Source organism: Pinus tabuliformis, chromosome J (assembly GCF_031772625.1).
Source record: "Pinus tabuliformis cultivar Carrire ecotype Pingquan chromosome J, CPIR1, whole genome shotgun sequence".
Lineage (NCBI taxonomy): Eukaryota > Viridiplantae > Streptophyta > Pinopsida > Pinales > Pinaceae > Pinus > Pinus tabuliformis.
In genome coordinates, this window is record NC_142295.1 from 536,165,288 (window position 1) to 536,182,133 (window position 16,846).

The 16,846-nt window shown below is 38.5% G+C and overlaps 1 protein-coding gene across 1 annotated transcript in view; it reads right to left on the bottom strand.

The window, feature by feature from the left end:
* Positions 1 to 1,680: 1,680 nt before the first annotated feature.
* The window catches only part of LOC149228126 (CBL-interacting protein kinase 23-like), a 45,242-nt gene continuing 30,076 nt past the window's right edge, over positions 1,681 to 16,846 (bottom strand). Inside the window, exons 2-14 of the mRNA XM_089378051.1 lie at positions 6,611 to 6,673; positions 6,117 to 6,188; positions 5,748 to 5,855; positions 5,493 to 5,573; positions 4,598 to 4,651; positions 4,268 to 4,393; positions 4,066 to 4,155; positions 3,720 to 3,842; positions 3,518 to 3,628; positions 2,657 to 2,773; positions 2,405 to 2,461; positions 2,209 to 2,283; positions 1,681 to 2,028 (exon numbers count right to left, since the gene is read on the bottom strand). Coding sequence (XP_089234177.1) covers positions 1,963 to 2,028; positions 2,209 to 2,283; positions 2,405 to 2,461; positions 2,657 to 2,773; positions 3,518 to 3,628; positions 3,720 to 3,842; positions 4,066 to 4,155; positions 4,268 to 4,393; positions 4,598 to 4,651; positions 5,493 to 5,573; positions 5,748 to 5,855; positions 6,117 to 6,188; positions 6,611 to 6,673 — 1,143 coding nt within the window. The 3' untranslated portion in view covers positions 1,681 to 1,962. The remainder of the gene's footprint in view (positions 2,029 to 2,208; positions 2,284 to 2,404; positions 2,462 to 2,656; positions 2,774 to 3,517; positions 3,629 to 3,719; positions 3,843 to 4,065; positions 4,156 to 4,267; positions 4,394 to 4,597; positions 4,652 to 5,492; positions 5,574 to 5,747; positions 5,856 to 6,116; positions 6,189 to 6,610; positions 6,674 to 16,846) is intronic.

Sequence of the window (16,846 nt, forward strand, 5' to 3'; positions counted from 1 at the left end):
CAAGCATCACACTAAAGAGAGATACATGCAGTTGTCACAACAATAAATCCTATTAATCAATTCCTCTGTATTTGCTTCTTTCTCCTTTAATGGATCAACCTCGCATACACTCTTCGTGTGCCCTCTTTGGTGGCACCTGCAATAAATCAATTCTTGTCACCTCTACTTTTACTAACTTATCTTCCTCTAGATCTAGAATTTCTCCCACCAGATCTCTCATTATTTCACTCCCTAGAGCGATGCCTAGTCAAGAAAGCCTTTGAATCAAGTTCTTCTCATTGTCTCTTCCTATCGCAACTAACACATGATCTCATTCAGCTAAGATATTCTCTACCTTTATAGTTCCATTGATGGCAAGTATTAGATTCTTTCAAGAATGTAGAAGACTATAGAGCGAGGCTATGCACCACTCATTGTCCTTTACTTTGTTACCAATGGCCTTGCATGATAACACAAGGCATTGAAGCCATTATGGTGATTTGTAATCCTATCACCATCCTTCATATTTAGAGCATACAACTTTTTCATAAGAAATATCAAATTCATGAGGAATTTAGCCTCACACAATGAGCCAAAGTTATCAAAAACTTCTTTGTTGTAGTTTCATTGGACACATTCATTAACACAAAATTCAACAGATTAAGACCAATCAAGGAAATAGTCTTTTCATTCATCTTGTTCTAATTCTTTTGATTCACAATGGTTGGGCTTCATGTCCTTCATGACAACTACCTTATGCTCTCCTTCAATAAAGCAAATATTCCATCTTCAACTTCCACAAATTGAAGTTGTCCCATTGGATTTCTCCATCCCCAGGGGACTAGATATCGTTTGTCCTACCATAGATATCTTCCCAGCCTCTTACTGAAACCATCTACCTCAAAAAGTGCTGTTGTATCAACACAACACTGTTCACTTTGAGCCCCTTAACCTAGACAATCAAATCTGTCTAGCTCTCCAATTAACATCTCAAAGCAAGACCTCAACAACCCAAGATTCCACAGACTGAGTTTCCTTACCTTGGCGACAAAGGGATCCCCTTGAGATCAACAACTTCTCTGATATAAACTGTTACACCTTGAGAGCAACCTGTGGGAAATGGACAAGATTCTACAATGCAAACATATTCAATGTAAACATGAATTTCAAAATAAGAGAATAACTATAGCAAAGAAGCACAGTAACTAGTCTACAAGCAAAAAGTTTTTCTCACTGGGGACAAATCATAGTCCACCTTGTTGTTTTCTTTTCTTTTATAAAGAATGTACAAACATAGAAACAACACTGCTGCTAAAATCAGGAAGACAATTGGAAAACAGCTCTACTTCTAAAATACAAGAATGCAATCTAAAGAGTTCTTTACACATTCCATATACACATATAAACTGCTAGTTACATATATATGTAACCAAAAATATCCTAACAATCCCAGTCTTTGGTTCAAGTTCCCTATGGAAATGGACTCTGACCCAAGTTTCTTTGACTTAAATTTATTTGGAATCGATATTAAGCCTTGCCAGAAGCAGAGATCTCAGGCCTGCATTCAGTTGACCTTCATGAGTTTAATAGCAACTTGAAGATTTTCTTCCTATGGCTACACACTGACTGAATTGATAATTATTTTATCACACACATATGAATGTATGTATATATGTCATGCCATAAAATTGGAACAGAGACTAAAACTACAAAATAGAATGTCTTTATCTCATAATCTGTTCAGCAGTAAAATATTAAAAGTTGTAGTGAAATAGCATCACTCCATATTAATCTGTTTTCCCATCAATAATTAATATCTTGTGGGGTTAGTACACAAACTGCAAAAATGTCCACTGCACCTCTAATCAAAACTAATCAATCAGTTTCCATATAGCTAGCAATCAGCGTAAAAATATAATCAATACCAGAAGTTAGTAAAATATCCATATTTAATTAGCTCATGGGAATTTAGATCTATTCATTCTACTCCATGATCGTTTCAGACTTCCAGACAATGTCCTTTATCCCACTTGAAAGATTCTTGTAGAACTGCACATAAAGAAACCAGTAAGTCCACATTCACCTTAAGTGAAACTTCAAAGCAATATCAAATATTAAACAGTTTAAGCCATCCAAGGAGACGCATTTAAATATCTACTAAGAGTTGACTTTAGAACACCCTCAAATATTTTTTGAGTAGGGGCATATGAGGAAAAAATGCATTGTAACCTTGTGAAATTCCAATGTGTCACCTCCGGCTTTACGAAGCTCAACCATGAAAAGCGACGGAGCTACTTCAAATATCTGAAAAAATACAAGCTCGAGCTTAAAGGCTGAGGCAAGGATTTTTACTGGTATAGCACTTGTAATTGATATCCATAGTCCTCGAATGCAACTAGTACATATTTATCAACCATATTAGTACCTCTGTAGCTACGGATAAGTGCCCCTTTCTTCCAGTCGTCGCAGCTTGCAGCTTCATCTGAGAGCAAGTGGAATAATAGAAATCAGAATTGAAAAGAATAACCATTCCCTAGAAATGTAGCCAGACCAGAGAGAATGGAACGAAACCAAGACACGGATCCTAGATAGGCAAGTCTATAACTGGCATAAAAGAGTGTCTTAGAGAGTTTTATATCTCAACCAGGCAATTGAAGGTCTGTGAGATTATTGCCACCTTATAATTCCTCTTTTGGACACTGAATCCAAGAGGTCCGGCAGCTTCTTCAATTTTTGATATTATCTCTTTGGCAGGGTGTTTGGATGTGAACCTTGTTTCTCGCTTAACAAGACCCTATCAACAATACCACATTTACATCAATTGCATGAATACGTTCCTGAATATTAATGAAAGGAAAAGTTGCAAGTTTTAAAATTCTACAACGTTGGTTACATATTTCTTTTCCAGAAATCTCGAACATGCTTTATATATATAAGAGAGCGAGAGAGTATCAGAGAACAAGTCAATTTTTGTAGTTAGCAGTTCATTCAATTTTATTACAAGTCAATCATGAGTTCTGCACTATTTTCTCCTCCTCAGACTAAATTTTTTCATTTGATATTGTAATTGTATACGTTTCTTCTGTGCTTGCCATGATTTGGGCGCTCCAAAAATGATGCACAGTACATGCATAGTATGTTTATAATAATGCCAAAGTATGCAACATATTGTGTATTTTCTCCTAGAAGGAATAAGTTGTGTGTGTTTATAATAATGTCAAAAGTATCGAACAGATTGTATATATTCTCCTAAAAGGAATATTTTTTGTCGTTTGCTTGTTCAATTGTGCAAACTAGATGTAATAATGCAGTCTGCCAATTACTCTTAAACACCAGTCTCTTAAGAAAGGAAAGAAAATAATTTATATACTATATAAAAAACAAGGAATGCATTTAGAGGACAATATTTTCAAAGAAAAGTCCCTCGGAAGCTAAATGCGGAATAGTAGACTCCTGTTGCACAATGAGACAGGTATTTACATTTCAAGAAAACAAGATTTTAGCACCTAACTATAAACCATAGTTGCCTATAACATACCATATTGCTCTCAAACAAATTGCCAAGGTTGAGACCTTGTGACTTGGAGATAAGTTCAAATGCATTCATTAACACGGGCTGTGTCTCTTTCTTCTCTGTTACAAGATGGTCCTGGTTATAAGAAGTACAAAAATTTTGGTCAACAGGTTGTTCCTCGAATACTAAGAGATTGACAAATATCATTTCACACGCAAGATCTTACCTCAGAGTCATTGAAAACGGCATCCACATCATCCAGATTTATATCCACGTCTTCTTGAAACTTGGGTGGCTTGTAGCCTTTCTTAAACCATACATCCTCTAAAATATCGGGTACTGTAATACGCTGCCAATGGAGGATATAAATGTGCCAGTGAGTTTATTCCATATCTTGTTACAAAAACAAATGTACCATTTCATTACTTGTTCAAAAATCAATGACTTTATAACCTTTTCAAATTATATGGCTGGTAGGTATGAGATGGATTGAAATGAACAGAAAATGTGAGTGGGCAGGTTGAACATATCTGCGACATTTCAAAATACAACTGAAATACCAGTTCACTTACCGTCTTTGGGTTTGGATCCAAAATTCTTGAAATCAGATTTTTTGCACTTGAAGAAAACCATGAAGGAAAGGTAAAATCGGCTTTACAAATCTACAGTATGATTCCATCATGTCAGTCATTGAGCTCTTCTTTTACATTACAAGTACCAAAAATATTAAACAATGCAAAATGATGCAACTTTGAGCTGGTCTGGCATTCTCACTTTTTTATATAGTCTCATTATATTTGAGTCCTCAAAAGGCAAGTAACCTGCCATCAAAATGAACAGGATAACACCACAAGACCACAAGTCTGCAGTTGCACCATTGTAACCTTTATCATGAATTACCTGCATAAAATAAGGCATACACGCTTCAATTTATAGTCTGGTGCTAATAAAACTGCCATGCAGGCCAACATGGTAACCTGATTGCCATATTTTATGTCGGACTAAAACTACAAATATTAATTGATACGAAATGCCATGCAGGAAAGCATGCTAATCTGAATGCCCTATTTATGCTTGATTTAAACTACAAAAGATTATTGATACCTCAGGAGCGACATAATTGGGTGTTCCACAAGTAGTGTGAAGTAGTCCATCCTCCTGTAATTAATCATTTTAATAAGATTAGCTCTTTACATTGGCTCTTCAAACTGCAGCAAATGATCCATTGCATTTATCAACCATAGTATACTACAAATGAAAAGCTATTTCTTTTAAACGGGTTCTGGTAATGTAATCTCCATAGCTACAAACAACTCAGAAGGACAATAACTAAGTCTAACCAACGGATGACTAAAGATTCTAACCATAAAATGATGAAAGAAGTGCAACAAATTCAAAGTGCATTTTTCACTCACTCCAGATTACACATCTGAACAATCAAAACATAAAAGGAGAACATGTATAAAAAGTAGTAAGCACCAAAAACTGCAATGTTGCAAATATCATTTCGGGGAATATATTGCTGAGCATCCAGAAAGAAACTTATCGGAAATATCAGAGAAAACATTGGGAAATATCAAAAAATACTGGCAAGCATAAACTTGGGCCCAAACATCTTGGAAAAGCTTGAAAAACAACAGCAAACTGAGAAACTTGGAAAAGAACATAAGTATTTGGAGGAATTGGAGATATTTGCAACATTGCTAAGAAAGCATCATATGATCCAACATCAAACCAAATCCTTGGTTCTTATAGATGATAAAAGCTCATCTGACAAAGCTCTAGCGTTTGTGCTGATTCAATGAATCAGCACCCCCAACAATTGCCTGTTGTATGAAATATAAACAATTTACTTTAATGTCTGAACATCACCCAGTCAAAGTTAAGTATATATCTTTTGTGTTCTCCTATAAATCTTGAAGTTCAGATCAATATTGTGAAAGAAATAGCTAAATACACCAAAAGGTCCACTTTGAGTCCTTACTACCAATATGCTTACCCTGATTTGCTTAGGCAGGGCACTTAAGCCAAAATCAGAAACTTTGAGATTCCCATGTGCATCTAGAAGCATATTTTCTGGCTGCAAAATCCATGAGTAGCGTAAACCAGACAGTATACATGATATAATTTATTTCCAAGGATATTCAGTGGTCTTGCAAAGTAACTCAAGGTTTTCAAACCGATTTAAATGGATATACAATGAACACGAATTGAGAATAACAGGACATCAATTCAATCCCAGGTTTAATACTACCTTCAAGTCTCTATGGAACACACCCCTACTGTGGCAGTAGTCCACAGCATTGATGAGTTGCTGGAAGTATCTTCTTGCTTCATCTTCTCTCAATCTTCCATTTCTAACCTGTTTTGCCAAAAGAAATGTGCTTTTGAAATCCAGGGCACTAGTCATTTAACTGACAAATCCTAACAACGAATCCAACATAATCCTTGTTAAAAGCAAGATGGCAGCTAGCATTTAAAGAACTGCATAGCTTTTAACGGTGGATAATAGAATCAATAAACAAGAATCAAGCCACAATATAAGGAAAATCATAGCTTTCAAAGGTTGAAAATTGAATTAAGAAACTAAAATGAAAATTTGTAAGCAATCCTTATTGCTTACAATTTTATCAGAAAGCTCTCCTCCAGTTACAAACTCAAGTACAATATAGATCTTTGTTTTACTAGCCATGACCTGAAAACCAGATAATGACAGCATCAATTAGTCTTACTACTTCAGTATAATGGGTAACCCATATCATTACATTAACAAACTAGTCAAGGGATTCACATGTGTCTGCCTTAAAACAGAAGATTATGTGTATGCAAAATTAAATTTTCATGCAATATTCTAGTGGATCCATTAAAAATAAGCACCAACTTCACTTAAGAGGGTTTTAACACCCAATAATATGTTGCTAAGGAAAAAGAAACTCGTTATTACAATGCCAAATGGACAGAGTGGATCAAGATGCAACATTAACTGATAATTTTTTGATAAAAGACAGTGGGATATTCGCAGCATGAAGCATACATTTGCTTGCCATATTTATTCTGCCAATGTCAAGTTTTCCATTCATTACTAAGAGAATCCGCAAATCCAGAATCAAAGTTTACCTCATGTAACCGTATGACATTTGGATGCTTGATCAGCTTCATGGTAGAAATTTCCCGCTTCATCTGCACAAGTAAAGGATTTATTTCAACAAATATTTGAAATAAATACTTAAGTCCTTTTCTCACCAATAAAATGAAATATTTATTTCAACGAATATTTGACATAAATACCAAAGTATTTTTCTGACCAATAAAATGCTTTTATTATCAAAAAACACTTAAGGCTGCATGATAACACCATCTTAAACGAGCAACTAAAACCCCGCCATATAGTTGAGGAAATTTTCATAATGTTGGTGATTAATAAGCAGTATGTATGTAGTGATAGCAAGGGAAAATATTGTCATAAGAAGTCACTACAGGCAGACACTTAAGTATCCTCTTCTATTGGAACTTGGAAGTGCTTCAAGAAACAAGCCTCCAGGGGCTGCACCACATTAGAGCAGAATTCCTCCAGCACAGGAGTCAAATCTGAAAGGTAACTATTATACCAAACTCACTTGGGACTTGCACCTGGATTAATCCAAATCCTGCTATTAAAGTGGGGTTAGACCAAAGCGAGAAGGGAACCTTGGTGAGCTGCTTAAGGGTGTAGAATTTCTTTGAAATTCTGCAACTGCTCTAATGAAAAATTTGAAAACTAGTTTCTTTTCATTAAGATACAGAATTTATTTACTTGTTTGCAGTGGAATAACAACAGAAATAAACACAGTCACATGATAGCAAAAACACAATATTTTTCTAGGGAACCCAACTGGGAAAACCCTCTGCTTGTTTGAGAATTTTATTAATAGAATTTGAGCAATAGATCTCTTGCAAGACAATCATGTTTCAATAGAAAACAATCTTGTTCTCCCTGCTTGTCCTAAGCTTGAAACACTGTGCAAGAACCCTGATCCTGCGTCCCTATTTTCTTGCGCAAGTCTGGAGCCCCTATTTCCTAGAGCATTCCTCATAAATCCTTATGCATAGGGAGCTCCTATTATTTAGGAATTTCTTCCTAAATCCTAGCTCATATCCCAAGGAAATTTCCTTATACCAATCTGCACACAAGCTTCTCCTTAGCACGCTCTTCCTCTAACAAGCTCCTTCACACAAACTCGTGCTCAATAATAATGTTACAATGATGTGCCTTCGTCCTCCATATAAGCAATTCGCATTAGCTAAATTTGGCAAGTTTATTTTTGGAAGTCAAACTTGTGATTGATGAGTTAACTAAGTCTAACTAACTTGTGTAACTCATCTAGTCTCAATTTAGAACTTGTTAGAACTTGAGACTCTTCACTTGTCTTTTTCCCAATTCTAACTCGGACTAGGAGACAACAAACTGAGCCTCCCACTCCTGTGCATATGTCAAACTGCTTCATGAACTCGTCCTAATTTATAGGGACTCATACATGCTAAAGAAGAACATCTCATGGTCTTTCTTGACTAATGTACAAGTCAAGAAGACCTTCACTGGCTACTTTTCAACACTCCCTTTTAGCGAGGAAGGGATTTGTACAACTCCCAACTTATCTTTGAAATGAACAAAACTACTTCTTGCCAATGCCTTGGTCAAGATATCTGTTGTCTGCCCCTCTGTCATAATGTATTGTAGCTTCACTATCCCTTTATGCACACAATCTCTAAAATGATGGTACATGATCTCGATATGCTTTGAGCAATCATGAAACATTAGGTTCTCAAAGAACTTGATGCAACTTTGATTATCACAATGTATCATAGTAGGCTCCATCCATTGTCTGAAAAGTCCCACAAGTAACTTCCTAATCCAAATAGCCTCGCATGTTGCCAAACTGGCAGCCATGTACTCGGTCTTTGTTGAATTGAGTGCAATTGATCTCTGCTTCTTGTTGTACCAAGGAACAATTGTTGATCCAATGTTGAAGACGCCTCCTGAAGTACTCTGCCTGTCTGTGGAACTCCCTACCCAATTTCCATCTGTGAAGCACTCAAGCCTCACATCATCAACTTGCATGTACCATAATCCATAATCCGTTGTGCCTCTAAGATACTTCAACACATGCTTTGCAGTAACCAAGCGAACTCTCGTCAATTCCATCATGAACTAACTCAGCTGGTTGACTACAAAACAAATATCAGGTCATGTGTTGACCAAGTACATCAACAACCCGATGAGTTGCCAGTATACTATAGCATCCACCTTCCTCCAGTTTGTGACGAGGGATGTGGCCATGGGCCTGCAATCCTGCATATGAAATCTCTGGAGAATCTCTGTAGTGCACTTCCCCTGTCCCACGAAGATCTCACCATCACCCTGCCAAACCTCCAAGCCAAGGAAATGGTGCATAAGCCCCATATCCTTCATCTCAAACTCCCTTGCAGGGTACTCCTTTCAATCCTGGATCAAGCTGTTTGCTTCAATCAATATAAGGTCGTCAACATAGAGCACTAGAATGGGTGGAAGTCCTCTAACCATGATGTAGTACAGGTTGGCATCCACCTCACTCTTAGTGAAGCCCAATCCTCAAAGGCAGTTGTCAATACGAGTGTACCATGCTCTCGGAGCCTGCCTAAGCCCATAAAGAGCTGTCTTCAGCTGCACACATGTGTGTCTCCGCTGAACTGCTCAAACCCCTCTGGTTGCTCCATATAAATCTCCTCCTCAACCACTTCGTTGAGGAATGTCGTCTTTATGTCCATTTGGTGGATTTTCCACCCCATATGTACTGCAAGTGCCAGAATAGTCCTAATGGATGAATACCGTACTACTAGGGAAAAAGTCTCAGCATAGTCTATGCCCTCAATTTGTAAGAAGATCTTGACCATAAACCTAGCCTTGTACTTCTCCATACTCCCATCTGCTCCATACTTCACCTTGTACACCCATCTCAATCCTACTACTAATATTCCCTTGGGTTGTGGCACAATCTCCCAAACATCGTTCTTCATGATGGAGGAATATTCCTCCACCATGGCATCCTACAAAACCTGTTGAGAAGTTGCCTCCTTGTAAGAATAAGGTTCAATGTCCACTAACTTTGTCATCAATGCCATATAACCTATGGACCTCTATGGTTGCTTACTCTGCTTGAAGATGGTTCTAGGAGCTTCAATATACTCTTGGGCAACCTGAATCAACATGTTTTCCCACTTGTCTCTCTTCCTTCCTGTTCCAGGAGTCTCCAAATGAGTAGCTTCCTACTATTGTACTAATCTCTTCTTCTCATCATCCTCCTTTGCATCCTATTGTGCGGCCCTCTTGCCACTTGTTTGAGACTTTGTTTGTGATCTTGCCTAAGGCTCCTCTTTAAGAGTGAGTAGCTCCTCCATCTGAGGTAGTGCTATCTTCTCTCATTCTAGGAACTCCCTCATAGCTTTGTCCTCGAACCTCACATCTCGCTTGAGTATTGTTTTCTTGTGTCCTGGTAGATACACCTTGTATGCCTGAGTTGTCTCATTGTATCCCACCAAAATACCATTTTCTGTTGTGGGCTCCAACTTCTTCCTACTATCTTTGGACACATAGCAATAAACTTTTGTGCCAAAGATATGGAAGTGTGAAATATCAAGCTTCTTGCCTATGAAAGCCTCCTTTAGTATAACTCATCCAAGAACCCTGTGTGGACTCCTGTTTTGCAGAAATACTGCAATGTTGCATGCCTCTACCCACAAGAACATAGGCAGTCTCTAATCATGCAACATAGCCTTGGCCACTCCAATAATCTGTGGTTCTTCCTCTCAGCCACCCCATTCTGCTGAGGGTTATGGGGTGCAATAAGCTCCCTCCTAATGCCCTCTTTTGCACACAACTCCTTGAAGGCATTGGAAACATATTCTCCCCCATTGTCACTTCTTACTTGATATTCTTCCCTGTCTGGTTTTCTACCAAGGCCTTAAACTCCAAGAACTTGGTTAAAACCTCATCTTTCTTCTTAATAAAGAATATCCAAGTTTTACGAAAATAATCATCAATGAAAGTAACATAATATCTGTGTCTCATAAGTGAAGGAGAAGAAAAGGGTTCACATACATCTGAATGCACCAACTGCAAAATACCTTTGGCCCTGTTGTCTCGTCCCTGAAAAGAAGTCTTGGCATACTTGCCAAGCATGCATCCCTTGCACACTCCATTCTTGTCAAAGTTGCAAGTTGGTAATCCTGTGGATATCTATTGAAGAATCTTCAATGCCCCATGATGTAAGTGTCCCATGCGTCTGTGACTCTGTGCCATAGTTCTCCAATATCTCTACTCTGCTCACCATTTGCCTTGTTTCTCCAGGTTGCGCAAGTCTCTACCTGCAACTTGTACAGGTTCCTCGTCCTCACACCTATCTGCTTTACTAATCTAGAAGCTAGGTGCTTGAGGTACGCCTTACCTCTGTTGAAGATGACAACATATCCATTGTCCTCAAGGGATGCTATTGAAACTAGGTTCTTCTTCAGCCTTGGAACATAGACAACATCTCTGAAATGGAGAGAGCTCCCAAACTCCCTCTCAAAGCTGACATTACCAACTCCCTTGGTAGCATACTTGCCATTATCTCCTAGCTCAATATGAACCTCCAAGTCCTTCTCCTCTAGCTGGTTGAAATACTCCCTATTCCCAACCATATGGAAGGATGCACCATAATCAATATACCTTGTGTTTCTACCTACTGAGCTTGCCATGCAAGCTATCAATGAGAAGTCTTTCTCAAAATGAGAAGCAAACCCATCTACCTTAGCTGATGCAACAACATGATCCTTACCAGATCTGTTCTTTCGCTTTGGACACTTAGTAGCTTAGTGCCCAAACTCATGGCAATAGACGCACTTGGTCTTGCTCAAATCCTTCTTCTTCTTGTCGCCCTTCTGATTGGACTTGCCCTTCCCTGTGCCTTTCTTGCCCTTGGCTTTTCCTACAAGAGCAAATTTTCCCTTGTCATTTGTCTTTATTGATCTCCCTTCTCTGGTCCCTCTTCGAACCTCTAGCTGTACGCAATCAGTCCATAACCTTTCCCAAGTACGAAAGTTCTCTCTCCCACTAACAACATCCTAGAAGCCATACCAAGACTTGTGAAGTCCAAGTAAGGCAAAACTCATATGGTCATGATCAGATACAGTGACACTCGCACCACCTAGCTCATCTCGAACTTGAGTGAACCTCGTAAGATATGTGGCGATGGGCTCTCCTTGTTTCATCTGGATACTCCTTATCTTCTCTTTAAGAGCAAGCTTCCTAGTATCACAGGTACTCTGATATAATTGTGAAATGGCTTGATACATCTCATATGTTATCTTATTCTCATGAATGTGAGGAACTATATGATCTTTGACCCTTTCTAGAATAATCCTCCTTGCCTTGATATCATTCTTATTACGTGGGCCAATTGTTGGGGATCTTGAGGTGGTGCTATCGCCTGCTTGATAAAGTCTCTCACCCCATTATGTTCCAAAACTATCATGATCCTCCCTTTCCAAGAGATGAAGTTCGATGCTCCCTCTAAACAGTGATCTGCTCTCAATCCTTGGTATGTCATCTTGCTTACCCAGAGAGCTCTCCTTCACAATCTAGCGCTAGCCCTCTTGAGTGATTTGTGCTGATAACAAACTGATCTTTGTGCTGGTATATATATTGTTCCTTGCTCTAATACCATGTAGAATTTCGTTGAAATTTTGCAACTGCTCTAATGAACACTCTGAAAACTACTTTCTTTTTATTAAGACACATAATTTCTCTACTTGTTTGCAGCAAAATAAGAACAAAAATAAACATAGTCACATGATAGCAAAAACACAATATTTTTCTAAGGGACAACTGGGAAAACCCTCTGCTTGTTTGAGAATTTTATTGATAGAAATTTGAGCAATATATCTCTTACAATACAATCATGTTTCAATAGAAAACAATATTGTTCTCCCTTCCTATCCTAAGCTTGAAACACTTTGCAAGAACCCTGATCTTGCTTCCCTATTTCCTTGTGTACTTCTAGAGCCCCTATTTCCTAGCGCATTCCTCCTAAATCCTTGCACATAGGGAGCTCCTATTATTTAGGAATTTCTACCTAAATCCTAGTGCAAATCCCAAGGAAATTTCCTTCTATCAATTTGAGCACAAGCTTCTTGTTAAAATTGGCAACTAGGGCCAAACTCCATGTGGGTCATCTTATTAATGACAACTGATATTTTTCTTGGACTCCTCTCATCGAGATGTGTAGGATTGATCTAAAGATCATCTGATTCGGATAAGTATTCATGGAGATATGATTTTATTTGTGTTATGGGACAATTCGTCAAGGTCGGCCAGCAACTAATCTGCCCCCTCTTGTGCTCCACGTTTTACTATAAAAGGAGGAGGTCTTCAAGTCATTTACACACTCACTTCTCCTAAATATCTCTCTCCACTTGTTTGGGTTTAGTGGCTAGAGAGGTCAAGAGGGAGAAGCCCTAGATGCAGTGAAGAAAGGGTTCTATGTGCCCTAGACACAGTTGAAGAACATAGCCCTAGCCGCAGTCAAAGGAAGCTCAAATACGCAGCCAAAAGGAGCCCTAACAGCTGTCTAAAGGAGGCCCTAATACGCAGCCAAAAGGAGCCCTAATAGCTGTCTAAAGGAGGCCCTAATACACAGCAAAGAAGGAGCCCTATACGCAGCCAAGTGGAGGCCCTAATCCGCAGCAAAGAAGGGAGATCTACCCACTGTTTAGGGGAACTTCTACACGCAGCAAGGCAGCCCTAATCCACAGACATGAGGAAGCCTTAAAGGAGCCTTAGCTGCATATCTAAGGAAGGGTTAAACGTGCCCTAGATGCAGTCTATACATGGCTGAACGCAGGCCTAAACGCAGTCACCTTAACACTATTCTAGGCTGCATTTGTGGAGGGTTTCATGTGCCCTTAGACTGTTGTGAGAAGGGATCTGAATGGTTCCTTATATGCAGTCTCATCACTGCCCTAGCCATAGGAAAAGAGAAAGTTATAGCAGTTCATTAGTGGGATGATTTGGGAGGTCTACTATATCAAGGAGGACTGTTATGATGCAGCATGGAAGGCAGCAACTCATTGGAGGACAACCACAGTCATTAAGAGCAATTCTGCGCCAGCTTAGATGGGTTGTTAGGGACTGTGGTCAGTACCCTAATTAGTCCCTGAATTGCAACATTATAGCATGTTCAAGAGTTGACATTTCTATAGACTAAATGTTGTTGCATTAATAATGATTGGACACTATCTATGATACGTTTGTGGCTATGTGCTAGGCCGCAGGCCATAGCACCATAGCAAGAGTTGTTATGGGCAGTGTATCAGGGTGTGCAACACAAGTGTATCAAGGTGCAACATAAGTGTATCAAGATGCAGCACAAGGGGATGCAGCATGATAGACACAGTAAGGTACAGTTTGAAGATGCAACACAAGGAGGTGAAGCAAGATGATATGGTGCAGCAGCATGATGTGTGCAACACGAAGATGAAGAGCAGCATGATGAGGTACAGCTCAGCAGTGATGCAGCATGGTGCAGCTCTGTGATGGACATGGTATGATGGTGCAACATGGTGCAGCACTATGATAGAGTGATGGAATCACATGAGTCCATATCAATTACCTCATGAGACATCTTCTTAGAGAAGATCTATGTTCTTATCTTGTCAAGTCAAACTATTGACTTCTGATGTATATGTACTCTCTCTCTCTACTGAACTATTGAAGATTCAAGAACATATAAGAAGAATTGATCAAGGGTTTCCCCACATTGGGGTTTGTCCCTGGCTAGCGCCACATCTTGTGTCCTCTTGTCTTGGCTTGTTTTCTGCGATTTATGTTTATGTTCTATCTGCAGTTTACTTTAATGCTGATGTGATTGCTAATCTGGGAGAGATATTGAGCTAACTGTGAAAATTGAAATAAATTGCTCTAAGCATAGAACATACCTAAAATTAACACTTCTCCTTAGCAAGCTCTTTCTTTCACAAGCTCCTTCACACAAACTCATGCTCAATAATAATGTTACAATGATGTGCCTTCATCCTCCTTATAAGCAATTTGCATTATTTAAATCTGGCAAGTTTATTTTTGGAAGTCAAACTTGTGATTGATGAGTTAATTAAGTCCAACTGACTTGTGTAACTCGTCTAATCTCAATTTAGAATTTGAGACTCTTCACTTGTCTTTCCCCAATTCTAACTCGCAATAGTAGACAACAAACTGAGCCTCCCACTCTTGCGCATAATTGAAACTGCTTCATGAACTCGTCTTAAAACACAGGGACTCATGCATGTTAAAGAAGAACAACTCGTGGTCTTTCTTGACTAAGGCACAAGTCAAGAAGACCTTCACTCACTAATTTTCAACAAAGGGTACATCAACCTCACCAATGTACGTTGCAGGAAACCTTTGCCCCCTTGTTTGGTACCTAGAACCATTGGAAAGGTTTCGGGGCCATTTCTGATCTGGTGGGGGGAATATTGGGGCATCTACAACCCAAAACAGGTGTACATTTATCTCTGAGGAAATAGCCATTTATTGGACTCAATTTACAAGGAACAACAATGAGGTGTTTGATCCCCCTCGTGAAGGGGATTTCTCAATTCAGAGAAGCAAAGAAGGGGTGGTTTTGGCCTTCATATGAGCAATGTAACTCCTTGTAGTATTTAAATAATTATATTGTTCCTTTTTCTTGTCATCTGGGCTCATTGAAAATGAACTGGATCTGGTTTTACAGCCATGCACAGATTCTGGTCTAAGTGATTTCATGAATTCTAGATGTTCCAAAAGGCATATATGGCATTAGTTGCATGTCTAAGGTCTATAAATGTTGTTGATGGCTCCTGTGTTACGTTGATTCAATTTTGTGTTGAAAATTTCATACCTAGTATGACTATCAGTAATTCTTGAAAATGATCAAGCTAGAAGTCACCTACTAAAAGCAATGAATCAGTTTTATGTGAGGTATTTGGCATGCAGTTGAGATAGCAATTGTGGTAGAGTAGATTTATGCATCCTCGTCTTTTGATTAAACTGAGATTTGTTGACTATGCTTATAAGTTTTACTTTTCCTAATAATTTTCTATATTTCTTAAAAGTTTGTCATTCCCCATATTTTCAGATCTTGGGTGATCAAATTTCTGTTCCCTTCCTTGTTTCAGAAGCATACCCATTTCCAAGTTTCATGCAACTTAGCTATCATTGAATCAAGATGACATTGACAACATGCATCACTAAAAGTGTAGTACATTTAATTACACAGGAAAGTTTTAAGATGCATGATTCTAACTGTCATAATCATCATCAAAAGTGAGAAAGCTCCGTAATGAAATTAAAATAGTAATAGAAAATTAGAATCTTTATTATTTTGAACCTATAATAACAATTTTTCATGAAGAATGTTATGAGCAAGATTTGAAATTTGATTTGATCTTTTACTGACATAACAGAGAAAATTCAGCTTAGTTGAAAGAATCTCAACAATTATATAGTCACTAAATGCAGCAGAGTAAATCTGCAAATCCACAATCTGAACAGCACAAATATAATTAAGATAGAACAGAAATAGTAATTAGTGTCAACAACAAGAAAAACTTTCCTAAGAAGGTATGGACATTGCTTTTGGCACAACTTAGTCTCCTAAGCAATCCCTTCAACACCTGAGAACCTATACTACCGTTCTCATTTCACATGCCCCTAAAGAGGCAAAGGGACATAAGAAACCACCAACAGAAAATCCATGGTCCGCTCCAAACAAAGGCCCAAAACCACAGACATGGTCAACAAAACTTATCCACAAAATATAAAATATACTTTCAACTAAGGGGTAGGTGGGCCTAGTTAGGTGGCAAATTCTAACAAAACCATCATATTCTAAGGCTGCCATCAAGCATATGTATCACCCATAATCAACACCTCACCCATGTATGCCAAACTGACCATTCAAACTTAATTTCTTTAGTACCGAGCATGATAAAAGTGTTTCTTTTAAGCTAGAAATATTGCATACTCTGACATACCATAATAGTGCCCCCTTATTGAATTGTTTTTCCCCAAAGCAACTGTTAGAATTTGGGGTTTCTCTGAAAATGTTTAAACCATGCTTGGGGGTGCTTCATGTGATGTGGGGTGCATGGTGTGCTGACTATCTTTGTTTGTACCACGATGGAGATACACATTGGAGTTAGCTTGCTTGTGAATTGCTAGACCTTATCTTGATGCTTACATGGCTCACTTCCTTGGAAGCATTGGAGACCTAAATAATTTGGTGACTTCTTCATGCACACGCACATGGAGGTTGGTTGCCTGCA